General features: G+C 43.6%; 1 protein-coding gene across 4 annotated transcripts in view; it reads right to left on the bottom strand.

Annotated features, from left to right (window-relative positions):
• The window catches only part of JAZF1 (JAZF zinc finger 1), a 339,739-nt gene extending 320,764 nt beyond the window's left edge, over positions 1–18,975 (bottom strand). The window contains exon 1 of one of the 4 annotated variants that reach the window (XR_004351548.1): positions 18,649–18,901. Coding sequence is in view for 3 of the 4 variants with exons in the window: in XM_032643926.1 (XP_032499817.1) it covers positions 18,649–18,763 (115 nt within the window). In the remaining variant the exon portion in view is untranslated. Of the gene's footprint in view, positions 1–18,648 lie in introns of all 4 variants that reach the window. The other 3 variants (XM_032643926.1, XM_032643928.1, XM_032643927.1) reach the window with 3 other exon arrangements.
• Between the last annotated feature and the right edge of the window lie 4,060 nt (positions 18,976–23,035).

Raw genomic sequence — 23,035 nt, 5'->3', positions numbered from 1 at the left:
CATATATATGTGTTAACATATGGTATTCGTTTTTCTCTGTCTTACTTCACTCTGTATGACAGATTCTAGGTCCATCCACCTCAATACAAATAACTCAATTTCATTTCTTTTTATGGCTGAGTAATATTCCATTGTATATATGTGCCACATCTTCTTTACCAATTCATCTGTCAATGGACACTTAGGTTGCTTCCATGTCCTGGTTATTGTAAATAGTGCTACAATAAACATTGCGGTACATGTCTCTTTTAGCACTATGGTTTTCTCAGGGTATATGCCCAGTAGTGGGATTGCTGGGTCATATGGTAATTCTATTTTTAGTTTTTTAAGGAACCTCCATACTGTTCTCCATAGTGGCTGTATCAATTTACATTCCCACCAACAGTACAAGAGGGTTCCCTTTTCTCCACACCCTCTCCAGCATTTTTGGATGATGGCCATTATGACTGGTACGAGGTGATACCTCATTGTAATTTTGTTTTACATTTCTCTAATGTATAGTGATGGTGAGCATCCTTTCATGTGTTTGTCAGCAATCTGTGTATCTTCTTTGGAGAAATGTCTATTTAGGTCTTCTGCCCATTTTTGGATTGGGTTGTTTATTTTTTTTGATATTGACCTGCATGAGCTGCTTGTACAATACTTTTGAACAGGCTGATGGTAAGATCACAGACACCATCTGAGAGGCAACTCAAAGGACAGGAGTTAGAAGAATATTAGGACAAAATTTCTTTAAATGCCCTTTAAGTCTTGTAAACACACAATGAAAATTAGCATCTGTACTTTTATCAACTCTCCTGATGTATCAATAACATAAAGCAGCCAGGGCTTCCTTGAGTTTGTAGAATGTGTCTGATTAAAGGCAAAGCATGGAACTAACTCAAAACCTTTAAATTCCTATGGCTTCAAAAGTCTTTATTTCAAGACAAAATGTGAAAGGGAAAAAAGAATGACTAAATCTGTTTTTAGGAACAATCTAATCTGGTTCTTGGAGCTGAAGGCTTCATGGCAGAAGATACATGTCTGGATACAATTCAGTGGATATCATTTTAAGTTCCTACATCATAAACTTAGTGCTGCTGCAGAATGGGGACCAGAGATGAAACAGCGCCACAAACCATGCCTTTTGGAGGCTCACGATTTAGTGAGGAGAAACAGAAATAACAATAATGGAATGAAATAACAATAATGGAATGCTGTCTGCAGTACCTGTCACGGCAGATAATAATAAAAGCATTATCAGCTTTTATTAAACGTTTAACATGTTCCAGACCCTGTGCTAGGACTTGCCACTTACTTAACCTTCACGACAGCCCTATATGGTAGATAGCACATTTCTCACTTTGCAAATGAGAAAATTATACATTAGTAAGTTGCCCAAAATCACAGAGCTGCCCAACCAGAACCTGAGGTGTCCAATACCAGCGACCACTCCCTCAGCCACCAGAAGGTGTGATGCACAGTGGGAGAATGGGGAAAGTAGGTTCCCTACGGGCAGGTCAGCCCTTTTCCATCCTCTGTGATGTTGGCTCAGAACTGAAGGAAGAAGGGGCACAAGATCCATCCCCCAAAGCAGTCCCAAAGCTTTTCTAAAGCTCTGTGTGCCAGGAAAGGGCAGCACAGGGAGTGTTGTCAACCTTCTGAGCCTTGCCAAACAACTTAGGAACTAAGAAGACAAGCACAGAACACTGGGCCACCCAAATCAAAGCCTTTGGATTCGTAAATTAACTTCAGAATAGAAAAGGGGTCATTGCTAACTAGAGAAGTAGATTCCCCTGTTCTTTGTGGCTAAGTAGAAATCATTTAACTGCTTTTAAGTCTTAATTTCCCCATGGGAAATGCTTATTCATTCCTCACTGGGGACTCCCAAGGTGTGCTTCCCATGATCTCTGGGAGCAACTTCATGTTTATACAGTATTATGATCATTTTAGAGAAAATTTATATCTCTGTACTAACTTTCAAATGCTTTTGGATTTTTTCTATTTCTGATAAAAGGTATCTGTGATAATGGATCGCTGTTCACTCGCATCTCCGCCTCTTCCCCTTAGGGAGGAATATATTTCCTCGCCCTATCAGCTCTGTGCCTGGCCAAGTGACTTGATCTGACCAAAGGAATGTTATAGACATGACATGAAGAGAGACCTTTAAATGAGCTTCCCTGGTTTGGTGTGGCACTTGCACTCCAGTGGCCACCATGAAAAAAGCATGCCCCTCGTAGCTGCTGCCCCTTCAGCCTGGTCCCCAGAATGTGCACATCAGCTGACTTGTGCCTGACCTGAGTAGAACAGTGGACTGGCAGCCTGAAGCTGAGCCACCCAGCTGAATCCAGCTTCTACCAGCAAAACAGCCACCCTGTAGACCAGAGAGCATGAGCATAAGTGCTCAGTAGCTTAGCGTTAGAAGCTACTGAGTTTTGGGGTAGTTTGTTATGATGCATTACTGTGGCAGTAGCTGATTAATGCTTCATCATTTTATATTCATTGGAAAGGCTAAATTACAGGTACAAATACATGTATTTCTCAGTATCTCACACTCTTTGATTTTTCCCTTAAAATGTATTAACTGCACAGGCATCCTGTCACCCAAAACACACCATATCTCAATTACTTGAACAAAGATACAGGCACATTAGAATACAGAGAACAGGTTCACGTACTCTCAATAAAAACAAAAGCTCACTTTGACAATGGAATGTTTATACTAACTTTTCCCCATAAGATGCAGAAGAGGGCTTCCCTGGTGGCGCAGTGGTTGAGAGTCCGCCTGCCGATGCAGGGGACACGGGTTCGTGCCCCGGTCCGGGAAGATCCCACATGCCGCGGAGAGGCTGGGCCCGTGAGCCATGGCCGCTGAGCCTGCGCGTCCGGAGCCTGTGCTCCGCAACGGGAGAGGCCACAACAGTGAGAGGCCCGCGTATCGCAAAAAGAAAAAAAAAAAAAGATGCAGAAGAAAAACCAGTATCTATTTTTCATGGAAGAGCTACATGAAATACCACCTTTCAGAATAAAAAAAAAGTACTGATGGTGAAGTAGTATCTTCAGGCTCATATCTTCAGGTCTACATAATCTCCCTCAGTAATTTTTCTGTCCTTCCGTCAGTATGTTTTTTTTTTTTTTTTTTTTTTTTCTGCGGTACGCGGGCCTCTCACTGTTGCGGCCTCTCCCGCTGCAGAGCACGGGCTCCGGACGCGCAGACTCAGCGGCCATGGCTCACGGGCCCAGCCGCTCCGCGGCATGTGGGATCCTCCCGGACTGGGGCACGAACCCGCATCCTCCGCATCGGCAGGCGGACTCCCAACCACTGCGCCACCAGGGAAGCCCCGTCAGTATGTTTTAAGTTACTGCTGTCAAGACCATTCTCTCCTCTCTTCACCCCACACCCCCCCTTTCTGCCAACGTTTATATGCACTAAAATCTATACAAGATTTCACGAAGCTCCTGAAGAAAAATTTTAAGAAATCCATAGGTCCCCAGAGTTCGAAAACTATACCAAACATTATTTTTTTATGCATGATGATTATTGATCATCCTTTTCACTCCCACTCCAAAATCAAACAGCAAACACTAAATGAATTATATTAGTCAAAAATCTTTACCTCAACATGGATTGCAAAATATAAATAGAGCTTTTAGGTTTAAACAAAAAGCAAACTAGATTTGAAGAGATCTAGAGGCCAATTAGGGTTTCCCAGTCTCTACAGGGCTTTGAAGGTGGAAATGGGGTCCTTGAGCTATTTGGATGTTACAAAAAGCATAGTGAAAACTATAACCATAATAAAGCTACACAACATTCCACAACATCTTGTGGGGCTGGAGTTATTTTAACTCCTTCAGGTGACACTGGCTGACACATGTTGACACGCGGAGGTCCCTGACAACTGCTCTTATCCCACCCTCCACCCCCTCCTCCTTTTTCTCTCTGCTCCCACCACCCCAGCCTCCCTGCTGTTCCTCAAGCACACCAGACACTCCTGCTCTGGACCTGCGTCCTTGCTGGTCCTTCTGCCTGAAACATTCTTCCCCCAGATACCCCAACGGCTCATTCATCCCCTACTTCATTCAGGTCCCTTCCAAGATGCCTCCCTCTACCTTATCTCAAATAGGCCTCTCGGCCTCTCTCTCCTGACTCACTCTGTTTTTCTCCACAGCGTTATGACTGTTTGAAATTATCTTATGTATTTGTGTTTTGTCTGCTTCTCCTATGAGCACGGACTTTGATTGCATTGTTCGCCACAGTACCCGCATAGTTAGTACTCATACATATTGATCAACTATATAAATTGAGAGTTTTAGATGTTGCTGCATGAAAATGCAGAAAAACAAAGCATTTAATTACTTACCACATCAGGTTGGTTGTTGGACAGAAATCTGTCAAGACTTAGAATCCATGGGGAGGGGGAAGGAAAATAACTAAAGGGACCCTCAGTAATTAAAGAGCTGGAAACCATTTTTAAAGTCAATTATTGATAAGTCTCATAAGCCTGGACCAGCTGCTTAACTGCATCGGATCCCTGCATACTCTTTAAAGGGGATAACCAGTGGCAACATATTCTATAGGACTGAAAAGGATTTCAGTCACTGTCAGATACCATTTAGGAATAAAGGAATAAATATCCTCTGCAATCAGTAAAAAACTCAACTACTGCCACTCAAGCCTCTAAAACAAGGCCTATCCTGGGACTTTCCTGAGAAGCTTCCAGCATTTGAGTATGTGACATTTCAAGAACTATTATTAAAGAGACGCACAGCCACTTAACGAGAACATGGCATTTTGTTAAGAGTCCTACAGTCATGTCCTTGAATTTCTTCATAAAAGTCCTACAAATCCTTTCGAATGATTCACAATAAACCATCACAAACAATTCATACAAAATCATATCCTGTTTTTCCACTGCTTAGTTGGTACAACATGAAAAAATTGTGTTTTCTGTTTATACAGTTTAATAAATCTTTCTAGACCCCTAAAATGCCTTTTCTCCCAAATAGAAAATATTTATCAAATATGGAAGTCATTTTTCTAATCACATGATCTAACGTCTCAAAAACTTAGATCTAGACAAACAATACTAAATTAAGGCTGGTATATTGTGAAACAGCAAGAATTTGTGTGTGGAATGTTTTAACAGCTCATGGATTCCGAAGACCACTCAGTACGACCTATTCAAACGCAAACCAAAACTCTTCCAGGGAAATCGAATCTCACCAAAGATCTCAAAGTAAAAATGCTTAACAAAGAACAGAAATGTATAAGGTTACTTGGATTCACCTTCTTCCATTGTATTATGAAAACAAAGAGGATAGAAGAATCTGAGGAATGTGGCATTGGGAACACCATCATCGCAGATGCAAGAAGACGGTACAATTCTATCAGTATTAACGTTTATGGGGTGCTTTCTGGTTGCCAGGCCCCTCAAATGCATGTTTTTATTTAATCCTCATAACAGCACTCTGAGATAAATACTGACTTCCCTCATCTCACAGAAGCTGAGGTCTAGAGAAATTAAATAATTTGGCCACCGTCACACAGGCAGTGGGACTGGAGGCAGCGCCCCTGACCACCCTACAGAAACGCCTCCACACCGCTTCCTCCAGAGGCAATGAAGGGAACTCACTGGAGAGTTTTCTTCTCTTCAGAATTCTCCAGAGTTCCAACAGCTAACGCACTACGTGTGTGCGGTATCTCACTACACCTTGAGATACGTTCTATTACTCCCATTTTAGAGATGAAGAAAATGAGGCACAGAGAGATTATATCACTTGACAGAAGGAGCAAAGCCAGGATTCCAAGTGAGGCCAGCCGGCTCCAGGAACCCCAAGCTGAACTGCTGCTCCAGGGCTGTGCTCTAAACCCCTCCTGGCCAAGTTCTGTTGCCTGCTCGTGACTTTAAATCACCATGGATTCTTCATCTATGGAATTAGCTAATCAGACTAGATCAACTCTAAGTTTCCTTCCAGTTTTCTAGTGGTACGATATTCAATCCATCTGCAAAAGGTTTTTTTCTTTCTTTGTTGTTGATGAAAACACCTAGGATAGAGTTTTTGAGTGGTCCTTTTTTCCCCAAAGGAGGGAAATACCACTGAAAATGATCCTAATACACTTTCAAAACTAAGGTTCATTTTTTAGAATTTGGTATAAAAGAAAAATGATAAATCACTAAGTTTTCGTATTAAAAAAAGTCAACCATTTCACAAAGAGAAATGGGGAAAAAATATATGTTCTTTCCATTACACTTTATGTAGTTTGCATAGCTTCCCTGCTGGAAATAATGGTCTTCAAAGTTTACTCTGCATCTCAGCATTCACATGAACTCCATTATAAACACAGGGTCCATCCTTACAATCTCTCATTAAATACAGTGATTAGGTACGATGCAGTAGTTTTCTCGTACAATGTTTTAAAACCCATCTGTATTAGTTGCAAACATTTAAAGATAGATTTCACATAAATATCTTAATTCCTAGCTTCTAAAAGTAGCAGTAATAGTAATAATTATAATAACAGAACCTAAGGACAAAGGCCCTGTACTCCGAGCTGGGAGCACCGAGCTGCAGGTCAGTGAAGCAAGGGCTCTCTGGTTGGCCAGAGTTCCCCCTACTCCAAATTACACTGAACTTGGTCAGTTCACTCATACATTGTGTCCTGAGGATATCTGGGTTTGAGACGCTTAGGCCACAAGGTCCCCAGTTTGAGCATTTCTGCTCTAACTACATACCTGAGTTAGTATCAGGTCTTCATACTCGCCTATATTAAATGCTTGCCTCCAGTAAAACTAAAAATTACATCTATTAGAATGGAAACCCAAAAAGGTTACAGCTCTTTAAAAGTTTGATTCCTTTTTAACACTCCCTAATCCTCACAATGTTAATTATTTAATTAGTGTAAGCCACTGGGTTCCCAACCTTGGCAACATAATAGATTCAACTCTGAAGTGTTAAAAACACATATGCTCAGACCCAGACCACCTCTGGTCAAGCACATCAGAAGGTCTGGGGGTGGAGCCCAGGCATCCTTATTTTTTCCAGGTTCATCCAAGTAACTCTGTTCTTGTTGAACACTACTGATGTAAACTCTATTGCTATACAGGGTGTGACTTATAAATCAATAAGACCGACTCCCACAGATAAGAAACATTCTCATTACTTTCCAACATATATGACAGACACTTAAGATGCTATCGTCTTTCCAGGTTTTGACAAAATATCATTTCTTTATTCTAACATCTGAAATGAAAAGCACATATAACTTAACATCTCTTGATCAAATTTTTTGGTCTGATGTTTGCATATTTTTACAGCAAACATTTTGGTGTGGGCCCCTGAAAGTGCTGAAGTGAAGCCAACATACAAACGGGAGTTTCCAGCCCAAGCAGAACACTGAAACGCATTAACTTAAGTCACACACTGTCAACCATTGGGTTGAGTTGGTGCCAAACTCCAGACGTCGTGTCAGAAATATTCTATCAAAAGATCTACTCGATAAAGATCTAAAATCTACACTATCTATAAATTACTTGGGGCCTGTGTGACACCTGCTGGGAGTCCTGAAAAGGAGTTTTAGCCCACAGACACACCAGCCTGTCAGATACCCCAACAACAGATTAGCTCCACAAGGACAGAGGCCTAGAAAAGTTCATCTGGAATTTTAGAGGTGAAAGCTTTCCATAATACATATTTAGCTTGAATTTACAAAAAAGCTTCAAAAGCCCCAACACCTTTATTTAATGTTTGATACCTAAGGAAGCATGGGCATAACTTACTTATTTATGCTTATTACCATGCTATTCAGTTTACTTAACAGTAAGCTGTATAAATATGACTCTATAGATTCCCCTGCTTTTGCCATTTCTTATATAATTATGCCATGTATTGAGAATCAGGCAGCTAAATTAGCATTCGAGAGACTTTCACTGAACGATTTAGGTAAGAAAAGGGGGGCTTCAATTTTTAAGCCCAGATGTGCTCCTGCACCAGCCGTTCGAGGTCTGATGATACAGAAAGTGTGCAGTCAGTGCCACCAGGGAAATGTCCATCAGGGAGGGCTCTAAACACATGCCAAGAGGTCAGGGCTCGTAATTCACAATGTTTGTATAGCTGGGTCCAGTTAGGTATCATTGGTCCAAACAAATTTTTAAAATAATGCACATGAACATAATGACATTATTTTAATTTTGAAAATCTAAAGTAAAAGAGAAGTTTGTAAGTGTTTACAGTGTTAGGTATTATGTTTGAAAAGAGTCTTCCACCCCCACATAAATAAGTATCGGTAAAGGAAAGAAAACCAGTCAGCATCTTTAGACAATTCAGTAATTATAACCATTTTAGAATTGCCAAATTATTGTTTTCATTACTGTTACTGGGATGCTCATGGACTCTCCTAACCTACATAAACATTTTCTTAGAAGCCTTGAAACATTTGTTCCCTTTGGAAATGCAGCCATTCTGTGTGTAAGACACTTAGGTATACAACAGCCTTCTATTAAAATGCAAACATCTCATAAAAAGTCACAGTTTATGAAGAGCAAGTGCTAAGGTATATGGGGACACCCGAGAGCAAAGCCTGTCCCTCACTCCCCTGAGCATTTTACTGGCTGTGTACTTCATGCTGGGTTATTTGGTCTAGGTCTTGGTCTGTTTCTTATGTTAAATGGGACTCATATTGAATTCTTAAGCAATGCGTATAAAGCAGCTAACCAGTGCATCACTAGTGGACACTTAATGATGGTAGTTATTGTTACTATTTTATATAAATAAGATTGTCAGAACTGCCCAAGTGGAATCAGGATTCAAAATCCAATTCTGTCTAGCTTCACAGCCCCAGCTTCTCCCCACTGCAGCCCCTGGCCTCCCTTATACCAAACATCCCTGGCAAAGATGTGGAAGGAATGCAAGATACTTTTTTGTCCTAGCATTGTTTAAGCCCTAGAATGTTCTAGACAACAAAATACTGTAGGTCAGGCAAAAAATGATTCAACTAAGCTTCGTAATATTCTCAACCTGGAAAAGGATTAACCAAGTTCAATTTCCAAGTGTAAAAATAAAGAAGTGGATTTCCTTTTCAAATCTCCCTTTTAAAAAAAAAAAAGTCTCCTTCAAATTTCCTTAATATAAACTACCCTAGACTAATTACATAACTAGTGTTTGTATGTGTGCCATTAACATATACACATAAACAAATAAATATGTAAGTCCTCACGTATGCACACCTCCAGAGATGATTAGCTTCAAAAATGCTTTTCACTGCCCAAAGTTCCCTTTGTAACTTATTCTTTCCACAGCCCAAGACGTTTCTTGATTTTTATTTTCATTTCATTTCTGAAAACACTTCTTGAGGAAGATGCTAGGAGGATGGCAAGGCCCAGTCCTACAGAAAGGGGCCAAGTTTCCGGGGGAGGCAAAGTCCATAGGTGGCTACCATAAAGTACGGTGCCCACAATTCTGGCAGAGACATGAGCCAACGCTACAGCACAAAGAAGGAAGGGCCAGTTATGATGATGCTATTTACTGAGGGAAATGTTTGGTTTTTAATCTTACCAAAATAAACAAGCATTCTAGTCATATTTCACCAGATAAGGTATTTAACTAATATGGCAGCATATTTAACTCAAAATTAGAAGGCGGTACTTCTACGACAGAAATGTCTAATTCATAGCTTGCTGTGAGGGTGAATCAGATACTGCATGAAAATTGTTTAGAACTGTATCTGGCACATAGTAATGACTCTCTAATTAGTACCAAGAAATGGACCCAAGATTTACAGGGCCTGCAGCTTTAGACCCTGTTTACGAAAAAAACTGCAACATTATAAATACAAAATGCTTAGAAAAGTGATTATTTAGACTTAAAAAAATCACAGCAAAATACAAAGTTTTAAAGCTGACATTACCAAAACACCACAAAATTGAAATTCAGAAAAAGAACCCAGTATGTGAATTAACATCACCTGGAACACTGCTGTAAATACTTCTCTGGGGCTGCACACTCTTGATTACGTCTCATATGACAATGACTCATATTGATATCACTTTCTATACGGCACAAAGATAAATTGGTCTTTCCCCAAGCATGGGTGATCAAAATTTATTTTTTATTATTGATAATTCAGAAAAGTTACTTTTAGTCTCATAGCTCTTTATGATGCCATATAAATTTTTAGGATTGTTGTCAAATTTGTAAACACTTATTCATTTTCTCTCACATGTGAGCCACAAGAATTCAGGGCATTCCAAGTTTCCTTGTGCATTGACCAACTTTAAATATTTTTTGTACTGATGACACTCAGTAATCAGCTTGTTGTGTTTTTTGTTGTCACTGATATGTGTTTACGTATGTGTGTATCTACACATTTACACACTCACGTCAAACAAGAAACTTAAACACAGAATTCCCATTAAAAAACATGGTGCGTTTATAAATGCATATTTGCATTATTGAGTATATTCCTAACAGAAAGAACTTCCATGTCAAAGACACTTAGATGAGAACTGAATCTTCTACTTACAATTTTATACATCTAATAAGTAGAAGAATTTTCCAGACTAGCTTCTGGCTCCATACCATATTCAAACCATATTCCCACCAGCAGAAGTCATAGTACAGATTCATGCTGCAATATTAACCCGTCCCTGCCCCTTTTTGTACAGACCCTAGGTGAGCGGGCACATTGGCACATCCCCAGGTGGACGACATTCCTGGGAAGTGATTCCTACCCTAGGATGGCTAGGAATAACTTAACTAGACACAGAGACGACTGTGAACTGAATAAATACATCCCACTCAACGCAAACTAAAAGTGTCCCCAATTCAACTGCCCCTTAGCTACATCTCAGAAACACTCCCAATTCCGATGTCACTGAATCCAAGGAGGAATGTTACAGAAGGGAAGTCGGAGTGGAAAAGGATAATGTTACCCGACTGCTGTTAAAATCTTACACCCTACAAATTTTACAAGTTATGATGTCATCCATGAATGCATGGCTGTGTACACTGGTGGGCTCCTCTAGGGCCTTGGAAAGGGCTGGGTGAGCCCAAGCAATATATTCAGAAATGGTAAAACATACACTGCACAAGTGAGGGGCCCTGGGGCTTGCAATTCATTAGCTTCACAATAAATCTGCCTCTGTGGTCCCGATTATTCTTCATCATTTATCTCAGTCTGTACATGTCTGGTCTCCAAATAAATTTCAATCCTTTGGAAACAGGAAGTACAGTCCTAAGTACTGTAGATAGAAAATACTCAAAAATGTTTGTGGTAGTCCTCACTATGCACAGTGATCTAGAGAGAGAGAGAAATGTATATATTATATATCCACCTATAAATACACATATGTATATATGTATACATATATCTGTGTGGTGTATATACACACACATATATAAATACACACATATACATACGCCATTTATGTATGCATTATATATGTATTTGTATTATATATTTTATATATAACATTTATCTACACATTATGTATATACATTAATTCTATATATGTATAATACCAAAGAAAGAGTGAGTCTTTTCAAATTAACAGCATGGCATCCAGATCTTGTCCCTTCAAGGAGGTCTATCTCAGAAGAAAGGCACTATTAGAGCCTGGCAGACAGAGAACAGGGCTTCCTTTAGGAGGCCAGTGGGTGAGCCAGGCCATCAGGAGACTATCAATGCTCTCTAGTGCTGGACAGAGAGTCTGTAGTTAGTGACCCAAAAGAGGCACTTTGACGTCTGCCAAAGTGGAGAGAGAGTTATTGGGAAGACTTCATCCTTAAAGAGAACATCCATTAATCTGGTCTGTGCTTGCAGCTGGACTTTAAAAAAAAATAGGTGAAAACTACTGCATGATTACAGTGCTCAGTGCAAGGGGAAAATATAATTTTCTTTCAACTGATTTAGCATATTAAATGAAAGCCTTTTTTTAAAGAAACATATAATAAGTTTCTGACATTTGCAGTTTCCGATTTTCAAATTCTAAATAAAACAACATCTGCTATTCAAGAATAACACTTTAGCCAGGTCAGTATGGAACAAATCTATTACCTCGTCATGAAACAAAATGTATTAGCTGCAACCCAGCAAGTACTGATGTTTCTTCAGTAGTACCCAGTCTGTACCATGTCTGCACTGTTAAGATCTGGGGGCAGGGGTAAGGATGGGGCGCGGAGGGAAACCTACGGACATGCGGGGTATGATTCTTGTCCTAAAAGCAAAAGCTGGAAAAAAAAAGAAGGGAGGATTTTTAAGGGCTTCAATAGTATTGTGCCCTGTCTCTCAGACCTCAGTCTAAAACTCAAGGCCTTTGGCTTCCAGACAGTCCTAGGAAAGCCCCTCTCATCAAGTATCACCAGCCTGCTCCAGTCTGGAGGCTTCTTCCCCGTCATCAACAGAAGAATTGGGTTTTCTGAAAACAGCTGTCAGTTTGCACTTCTAGAATTGTCAAGGTGGGAAATGTCACCAAAATAATTGCACTCTAAAGGAAACTAGTTTCCAAAGAACACGAATGCTTCTGTCAAGTTAGTTGGCTGTAGGCAGAGTTTTTCTGTCTGTGCGTTTCAGTCATACATCAGAAAACATGGACAGGAGAAAACAATCAAAAAACTTGTGAAACTTATGAGACAGGATGTTCACTAGCAAGGTTTTATAAAGGGTGATCTGACTGCTTTCAGGTGACAAGTGGGCAAATGGAAAAGCCACTAAAGATGGTGTTTTGGAGGAAGTTTTACATTTAGGGGTCCCCCACTGGGTGGTGTGTGCACACATGTGTGTGCGCCCACTCATGCACACACACGCACTTAAAATCTCCCCGGCTCTCTACCTGGGACCTTCTAGTGAACCATGGGAGGGATTAACAGGGCATCTTGCCACCAAGCCACAGGGTACAGGCAAAGAGCAGGGCAGGCAGTGACAAGCCTTTAATTCATCCATTTATTCATTCAGTCATTCCTTCTCTCCACAGGAAATGCCCTCGTGGGAATGCGCCCACAGCCCCAAGGCACAGTGCCTCTTTCTAGTCTTGGGTTTTTTTCAACTAAACGCAGGCCACAAGGAAAGGTCATGTTGGAAGCCGCTGGCCTTGACACCACTTCCTAGTCCACAGCGGCAAAGGCCTTTGCCAGCGTCTAAAGTACCTCTGGCCACACGGAAGAGAAGGTGGCCAGAGGCTGCAACCCCAACGCTGGACTGTGGGCGTCCCATTTCTGACTCTCAGTCTTTCCTGGGACAGGCCTGGTGATTTTATATAGTTGTAGGTGGATACCACCCACATTCTATTAACCTCTAATGTAGACCTTCATAGGATTCCAACATACTTACTTAGAAAACACACAAAATGGCAAGAAACTGGATGACGTACATAACTTACTACTACTGAAGTGAGTACTTTACACATAGTAGCTCACTTAGCCCTCATCAGCCACTCCACGGGGTAGGGGCTGTTATGAGCCTCATTATACAGAAGATGAAACTGAAGCTCAGTGTGGTTAAGTCATCTGTCCTTAGTCAAATGGCTGACAAGTGGCAGAGATGCATATTCCAAACCAAGCAAACGGGGTTCACCATGGGGCCGCCGAGATGATCCTCATCTCAAGGGGTCAGAGTTACTTCCTGAAGGAGGAAGCAGACAGGCTGGGAGTGGAAGGGGAGCAGGGCCAGGGCTGTCTAGCTCTTCAGCTGTCTGGCAATTTGGCACAAGCCCAGCTCTGCATACCCGTCTGAAATTCAAATTCCAGCTCACACTTACCAGTCATGGAAACTTAGGCGAGTTAAGTAATCTTTCTGTGCCTCAGTTTGCTCACCTATAAAGTGGGGATAATAAGGGCCTACTACATATCATACACCCATCTATTTAGTATACAGTAGCACGGCTTTAAGATAATGCAAATTTCTACCAAACTGTCCTTGGAGCCAAATCCTACATTATTGATAGTACTACCTTATTTTTCTTTCCGGAGACTTTGACCTTTATTAATTAGATGGTTTACAAATCTATCCTACGAAATGAAGCAGCATGGATTTATTACCCGGATTTTAGAGATGAGGTGACTCACAAGAAGAAACCTACTGACATTCAGGGTCAAGACCCAACCAAGTCATAGCTACTGCAAGCCACCATTAGGCAACTATGCTCCACTTCCTTATGGGGCCCCGACAGAAAAGTCTTAGTCAAGAATAGCAAAACTGGAAAAAAAAAAAAAAAGAATAGCAAAACTGGGCGTCCCTGGTGGCACAGTGGTTGAGAGTCCGCCTGCCAATGCAGGGGACGCGGGTTCGTGCCCCAGTCCGGGAAGATCCCACATGCCGCGGAGTGGCTAGGCCCGTGAGCCATGGCCGCTGAGCCAGCGCATCCGGAGCCTGTGCTCCGCAACGGGAGAGGCGACAACAGTGAGAGGCCCGTGTACCGCAAAAAAAAAAAAAAAAAAAGCAAAACTGAGGCTCCCAACATCTGGGGAAAGTTCTAAATGACCTGCTCGTTTAGTACCATCACAAGAATAACCGAATCTGGTCAAATCTGTGTTTCAGTTTAAGAGGTGCAAGTTGCATTCCTGTTCCCTCTGCCTGGACCTTAATGTTCCCTGTTTGTCCTCATGGCTAACTCCCTCACTTCTGTCAAGGTTTTGGCTCACCTATCAGCTTCTCAGTGAGGCCTATACTGGCCAACCAATTGGAAATTCCAACACTTCATCTCCCAATCCACCTTAGCCTGCTCTAATCGGTCTCTTCCATACCACTAACCACCTGTCAACATACTATATAATTTACATCTTAAGCTGCCTATTTATTGTCTATCTCCCACCACTAGAACATAACCTCCCCAAAGGTTGGGATCTTTGTTCACCAAAATATACCAAGTGCCTAGAACTGTACCTGGTACAAAATTGGTGCTCGATATCTATTAGTATATAAATAAAAATCAAAATGCTTTTGATTCTTACAAATGTACCAAATAATCAAATCTAGTAAGAATGATTGAACAGTTGTCTTTCTCAGACCAAAAGCCAAAGACTTCACAGCACTGGGATGCACAGACGGAGCAGACATCTCATGAGTCTGTGACATGACCTTCAGTGCTAAATTTAGTGCTCTCAGTGTTTCTACGATTCCTAGTTACCAGTTCAACTTCACCTACCTAGGATGTGTACGTCGAGTGTTTCTACAAACTCAAGTATTTACTCACAATAAGAAGCAAACAAATCCTGATCAGCTTTTCCCATCTCCAGGAAACAAAGCCAGGCTATGAATGAATTGATAGAGAAGCTGATGGAGAAACACTTCACACCTGCAGGGCTGTGGGATTTCTAGGCAATTTAAGTTGAGGGGGAAGGGTTTTAGTTGGGGTACCCAGCTTGTGCACGGAGGCAGGTGCTCCAGGACTAAACCAGCAATGAAATGCAAGGAAGAAAATGGGACCCCAGGTGCAGCACTCCTCCAACAGAAAGGAAAAGAGCTAAAACAGATGATGGTGCAAATCACACTTCCTTTGGCTCTACAGCCCCAAATCCTTGTTCCTAATGGGTATGGATAATTGGTTAACAACAAGAACTGAGTGTACACGTATAACAGCTACTCTCAAATTAATGCACTTAATTAATCTGAACTAAACAATACAGTTATAATGAAAACTAGGGGCTTTGTACACTAAAAGCCTTGAAAAATCTGTCATGCAAGAAATATGCCATATTCCCATCTGTAAACCTTCATTTCATTACTGCTTAAGGATTTTGACTAGTGGTTAAATGGTAATAACTCAGAAAGGTCAAGATGGACCTGTTACTTGAGCACATCTCTAATACTCCTATAATTGCTAAATAACAAACTCCTTGAAAACATTAAAGATAATATTAACATATATCTTAGTAGTCTTCATGCATCATTTTAATGTGGCCACTTGATGACAAAGACTCAGAATTGGTAAATCAATCATTAAAAATAACAATCTCTCCAAAAATTTATAGACTGACCCACAAACAATAAATTCCACTTAACAATACATGTAGTATAGAACATTCACCAACTGCTTTATCTGGTATATTTTCACTCATGTCCCTTCATCGGAAGTGTATTTACATGACACTGCCTACTAAGTAGGTTGTTTTTATTCTTCTTGAGGTCAGTTCTTATTTCTTTCTGCATATGGGGCTGTCTTTGAAAGTAAGGGGCCTCTCCTCAGTTAAGGTACAGAATAGTTTCGCTTGGTCTCTTCAGCCAGGGAATTCTAAGTGTTTGTTCGTCTAACATTTACTTTCCATAAAGTTTTCTGATGTCAAACTAATTCCAAAGTATAGTAATTGTTAGCCGCGCCTCCAAATTCACCTAAGTCATAGCTACTGTTATAAATTTAAATGTTCAATATTTTCACTAAGAGAAAAACACTAGCCCTTTGGGGGTGACCATCACTTAAAAGTTTTACAAAATTTATGGACCACTCAACCCTCTTAAAAATGTTTGCACGATACTAAAAACAATTTCTACAAACTTAAAGAATTTGTGATTCACCAATAGTTTTAAATTATCTAACTGATTACAGATTTAAACCCTCAAGAAGGATAACTGTCTTTAACACATTTTAATAAATATAATTTTATTTTCTTTTAACCAGCTAGTCCAAGTAGGCAGGCAATGTGGGGAAATTATTATTCACATTAATTAGTTTACCCTAAAATAACTGTGAGTGAATGGGATATGCAATGACAGCCTTCCCTAGGTCAGGAAATGTTATTTATATATTTATATAATACATATTTATTATATTTTTTATTTATTATTGAAAGTAAGAGAAACAACTTGAACTAACAAAATTTCCATTGGAGCTTTGCATTACTGGAGTTTTAGTATTATTTTAAACTACCCATCATGAAAAATCAGATTTATCCTTTAAGAACCTTCAGTTATTACTATTCAATCATGATGATGAATCAGCAAATATGTTACTGCATTAAACTGCTTTTAAGACTACCAAAACTTCCCTAGCTCTTCTGTCACACCTTTATCAGAGGAGACGGCAAAAGTTATTACACGGCTGTTTTAAAACTTTGTAAGTTTCAAAACCTGGACAATTACTCATCCAGATTATGTTTTGAAAGATGGTTTGCAGACATTTTCAATAAGTATTTCCCATTCTGGATGTCCCATCATATACCCATTCTAAACTAGCATTCAACGTTTATTAAGCACTCACTGTGTGCAAAGAGAAAGCATTATACTAAGAGAAGGAGCTTAAGGCTCGGCCTCATTTTATTCGTGCATAAATACACAGCGGTCGTGATTTATTCTCTCAACTTTGTAGAAACGTGAGCTGCATCCACATGGCAGAATCCACAGCATTCATTGGGAAATGACTTTCTGGGGGCAATTCACAGGTTCTCTGGATTAGGCAGCCCCGTTGGGGCATCACGCCCCAGCCCACACAGGACAACTCGTGGGCTCCGGCCACACCTTCCGCAGGTGGCTGGATCGCCCGAACCACACGAACCCAACCAATCTCTCCTCGCAGGAGCTCCGGGTAGGAGCGTGGAAACGTGTGCAAGGGCTTCTGCTAATTAAAGGACTTGTTGAAAGGCCCCGGGGTCTTGGGCAGGAAGAGAAAGCAGCCGCCCCGCGGGGTCCCCCTCCCCCGCGGCCACCAAGTCCCCGGCGCCCGGGGCGCTGCGCAGGCCGCCACTGCGGATACCCGGCGCAGCCGGCGCACCTCGGGCCTAGCACCATTTGAAAGGCAAATCTCAGAGCCGGAGCGCATTTAAATGCCCTGCCCCGGGTCCTGGGGGACGGCTCTCCAGCGGACGCAGCCGCAGGGGCCTCCGGGGCGGCGCGGCCCTGGGCGCTGGGCGCGGCCCGCGGGCGCACCCGGGACCTCAGCCCGCAGCGCGCCGGCAACCGCGCCAGGCCGGGGCAGAAGCGGGCGCCCTCAGGCCAGCGAGCCCTGCCGCCGCCGGGGGAAAGAGCAAGCGCCGCGTCCTCCGGCCGCGGCTCCGGCCCCCTCCCGACGCACCACACCTAGCAACCAGCGCTGACAGGACGCAGTGGCGGCGGTGCCGGGAGGAGGAAGCGGAATGGCTGCCGCGGTGGAGCCACCCCCGCCCCCCCCGCTCCCACCTCCCAGCGGCTGCAGCCGCCGCCGAGCCCTGACAGCTCGAGCCCGGGCGGAAGCGGCGGGCGGCTTGCAGCGCCCGCCCCCAGCCGCCCCCAGCCGCTCCGACCACCCGGGCCAACTAACTCCGCGCTCCTGCCCAGAGCCGGCCGGTCGCCCCGCCAGCCCCGCCAGCCCCGCCAGCCCCACCAGCCCCACCAGCCCCGCCGCGCCCTCCGCGCCGCGCCGCATCTCCCCGCCGCTGGGTCCCTCCCCCCGCCGCCCCCTCCACCGCGCAGCCCCACTCCCACCACTTCGCCGCGGGCGCGCACGCCCCTCGGAATCCCCCAGCCCGCCAGCGGCACCTCGGGGCGCCCGCCCCTCCCCCTCCCTCTCCCCCAGCCCCACCCTGCCCCCATCCCCACCGCACCTCGCGCCTCCGCATCCCGCCACCCCCATGCCCCGGGCTCCCACACACCCTCCCCGCCCCGCCGCCGCCTTCCTCCCTCCTGACCACCCCTGGCCATTCTAGGGTTCTCGCCTGGGCAGGAGTTTCCGCGCGCCGGGCACCCCCGCCCACCCCCGGGCCATTTACCGATGTGGTTGTCTTCGATGTGCTCGATGAGGTCGGCCAGGGTGGGGAAGTGGAGTCCGCAGCCCCCGAATCGGCAGGTATTAGAGAAGAAGGAGGCGGCGGCGATGCCTGTCATGGTGCTACATCGAGAGCCCCCCTGGTGTCGGCTCAGCCAGCGCCGGGCGGGCGGAGGGAGGGAGGGAGGCAGGGTGGGGTGAGGAGAGGAGGGGCTGGGGGAGGGGGAGAGAGGCGGGGTGAGGGGAGCGCAGAGGACCGGACGGAGGGAGAGGGGGCGAGAGCGATGGAAGGATTGCGAGGAGAGACCGGGAGGCAGAGGGGAGGCGGCGGCGGCGGTGGCGGCGGCGTCGGGAGCGGCGGGGGGAGAGGCGGGGGGAGGGTGGGGGTGGGAGTGAGGCCGCCGCAGCTGGGAGGAGGGACCAGGGCGCGCGGCAACAGCTGTGCGGCCCCAACCTCCGCCCCTGGACCGAGGCCTCACCTGGGAGCGCCTGCCACCAACTTTATCTCACTCGGCCTGCCCTTCACAGTTGGTAATACATGCAATCTGTTTGGAGCCTCCTTGGTTATGTGTATTACATTCCTGGTATATATACATCTATTAATTACACTTACCTCCCTGCAGTGAGAACTCAGGGAGTTACCCAGGCTCCTCTCAGGGACATTTGTTTGCACCTGGCCACCTGTCTAGGTTTGACACTGACATTCACAGGGGACCCAGGAAAGGTAATTGTGTGCAACTTACTCTTTAAACCTTCTTTTAAAAAAAGCCCATTTTCTCTGGAGGTTTGTACTAATTGATTTTAATGAAGTTTCCCTCTAGGCCAGAAGAAAATCTTAGCTTTATTTAAATTTCAAACTAGAGTGCTTGATTGTCAAGTGCATTTGCCTGTGTTTTACATGTGTACCGCGTTTGTAATACTCCCTGCCCCTTTGGTTAAATGAAAACTAATTTCATTTCCCCAAATTATAATATCCCACTGCCCCATCTCAGATCTGGGGATTAATCCATCTGTCCCCCTGGGAGCAAAACTATCACAGCAGAAAGGACAGTGCATTGGTGAAGGCTAGAAGGAGTAGAAACAGGGTCAAGGGACATACTTTCTCTTCATTTAAAAGAGAGAGATCCTTCCAATCAATCTAGATTACACCATCCTGTGAGCATTTAAACCATAATGTTGACCAGTTAAGCATTTAGGCTGAATCAGGTAGCTTCTCTGAAACCAACATTTTGCTAAGAATCAATTACCTCCTCGTCCCCAACCCCACCCCCAATTTCTCTGGTATTTTACCTTTAAAGCTTGCATTCTCCAGTAGCACTTTTACAGTTGCCTACATATTATCAGCAGTTTATGATGCAACAGTGCATTTTTTCATTATGCAAGTATACTGAATTTAGCATTTTTCTTCAGGACAAATTTCACTTACCCTCTGGTGCAGATACATAGAGAAATAGTATTCCCCTCTCCATAAACTATATTCATCCCTAGTGTTATTTCTAGTAGGATTCTTAATTCTTTTCATAGAGGAAAGGCACCACAAAAAGTTTTACAATCTGACAGTCACAGTAATTGGGGGTGATGAGTGCCCTCACCCATGGCATTTCCTCTTTTCGAGCCCATCTCTTCTGTCTGCCAGCTCACAAGGTAACAACTTGTGCTGAGATGAGAGTTGGGTTGGGTGAGGCTCGGGTAGTGGTGTGGCTGAAGTTTAGTTTGGTGCCAAGAATGATTTCCTGGGCCCACTTGGGGGTGGAGACAGGGCCCGGGTGGGCCTGATAACGAGCCAGGGACCCAGTTGGCGGGAGACTGGAGCCAGGGCCAGACAAGGGTCTAAAGAGCAGGAGTAAGAATTCTAGCTCTTGAATTAGAATTTTGGCAGCTGTGCAGTGCATTCAGCTGCCCAGTCTGGGAAGGCCTTCAGCTAAGAGCAGGCAGAACACACACCACACCGAGTAACAGGACAGGGAAATGCAATGCAAAAGCTTCAGCCAAAACGACGCCAAAACAGGTTCCCCCTAGATATGAGTGTTAGGGACCCCCACCATGAGGCAGCATCGAGGAAGCAAGGAAGAATGGAGAGCTTTGGAGAAGTAGCAACTTTGTCCTCTGGAGGAGAAACTGTCCGTGTGGAATTATTAACTCCAGAGAGAGTGCGAAGAGGAACAGAGGTAGTTCAGGCAAGAGAGCTCAGAGGTGGAAAGTGCCAGAAATGTGCAGATGAAAGATGAAGGAAGTAAAGGGACTGGGTTTCACTAATGTTTAAGTCTCCACTACCTGCTATGAGTTTCAGTATTCCTAAAATAAAACCTTCACAGGCCACATTTAATAAATAGAATTTTTAAAATGAAACAAGCCAAAATAACCTATAAAATGAATCAAAATTTTGATTTTTAAGATCAAAATTTTTTTCTTTATCTTGGGCAATTATTAATATTTTGAAAGGACTCAATTTATTTTGCATAAAATAACCCACTCTAATTCTTCATCTGTGAACTGAAGCTTTGCTTATATGACATACTGCTCCTCCTATTTTTTTAAAATCTGCACACTCTAGGCATTTCTGGCCTTTGTATTAGATACATAATCATGGTCTTTTAGATCTGGAAGATACTCTGGCCAGCAGACCCGCGGGCTTTATAGATATGGTACACTGAGGCCAGAGGCATGGAGTGAGTTCTTTCCACGTACACACAGCCAAGTTTCCTCTCTGTATTCTTAGTGTATTCAGTAAGGCATCAACAGACATTAGAAGGACAAAGATACAGTAACCACCAGCAAACTTTGAAAAAATTGCTTTACAATGGCATGCTTACCATTATGTACTTGCATTTATAAAAATGTTTGTTTCAAGGGTGTCCCTTCATATAAAGTCAACATGAAGCTATAAAAATCTATAGAACAGGGCTTCCCTGGTGGCGCAGTGGTTGAGAGTCCGCCTGCCAATGCAGGGGACACGGGTTCGTGCCCCGGTCCGGGATGATCCCACATGCCGCAGAGCGGCTAGGCCCGTGAGCCATGGCCGCTGAGCCTGCGCGTCCGGAGCCTGTGCTCTGCAACGGGAGAGGCCACAACAGTGAGAGGCCCGCATACCGCAAAAAAAAAAAATCTATAGAAGAAACACTTCAACTTATTATGTCCCAGAGAAAGTGATGGCTGATATATCTCTATACTTAAAAAAAAATTGTCCCCCTGATTTTGGTAGTAAAAATATTTCAAATGAAAGGGACAGTGAGAGAATTGAGGAGTCAGAAGGAGATGATGGTGGTTGTGGACTAGAAGTGCTCTCTGGGTTTAAGACCCCTTTCTTGGGAACCTTTTGCCTCCCCCGAGATCATGTCCTCCCAATGTGTAGGCCCACAGAAAAGGCAGGCGTACAGTGACCCCAGAGCTTGGTGCTTACCATTACAAATGCTCTGGGATCTAGTAGCAATCTCCAAAATCCAGCATGGCTATTGCCCACAAAATGGGGCAGCTGCCAGGAAAGTGTGAATCCATTGGTCTCAGAGAGCCAGTCGAAGCCACCAAAGGACTCTGCTTCTTGTCTGGCCGCCACATACAGGATTTGGTTCATTTAGGTATACACTGATCATCAAAAGTGGGCACTTCCTGTGCCCTGCGTGGACATCTGTTAGCACTACAAGAGGATGTCTGTGAACACTGGATTCTGTTAACTCTCCATACTGCCTTCAACTCTTTCTCAGGTTTTCTGGATCATTCTTCCAGGTCCCTCTTAAGGTACTCTTCAGGTTTACTGGATGTAAACAGGCCCTTAAGGGCTTGAGGCACTCCTTTTACTGCCACCACTACATAGACTGAGTAGATCGTGTATACAGGTAGGTCTTCTTCAACTCATGCCAGTCTGGCCACTTATAAGAATATATGACACTCCCCAGCTCTTGAAGACTCAGGCTACCAGTTATGCCAACAGCAACCTTTGCTTCAACAGGATGTTTTCTTGAGGTTCCCACCTTCTTCCAAGGAGGACAGTGTCTATTCCAGATTTTCTTGTTTAATATGTATGCAACCAAGTCTTCAAGGTCTTTGTACTGCTTTTATTCCAGCTCAGAAATGAATCAGCTTTATCTGCTCTTTGGTGATTAATTCTCATTTTGGCCCCCAGTCTCATTCTGCCTAGAATTAAGCATTGGCCTTAGAATGAGTAACGGGGGTTCTCTAGTTGTACAACACCAGTGACAAGTCTTCATGGGTGTTACCCTAAGGGGTGTTACCTTAAATTCTCTACCCTCATGCTTCTGCCTTACTGACTATATACATAGTTATGGCATTACATTTCTAGTTTTTTGTAAGATTTCTCCAGAATAAAGTAGTAAAATACCCAGCCATGGACTGCCGTTCTAACTGAGTTCTTGGGTTTACACCCCTGCTGCAAT

This window comes from Phocoena sinus, chromosome 9, assembly GCF_008692025.1.
Source record: "Phocoena sinus isolate mPhoSin1 chromosome 9, mPhoSin1.pri, whole genome shotgun sequence".
NCBI lineage: Eukaryota > Metazoa > Chordata > Mammalia > Artiodactyla > Phocoenidae > Phocoena > Phocoena sinus.
The sequence above is the reverse complement of the archived record's forward strand: the minus strand, read 5'-3'. Positions and strand labels throughout refer to the sequence as shown.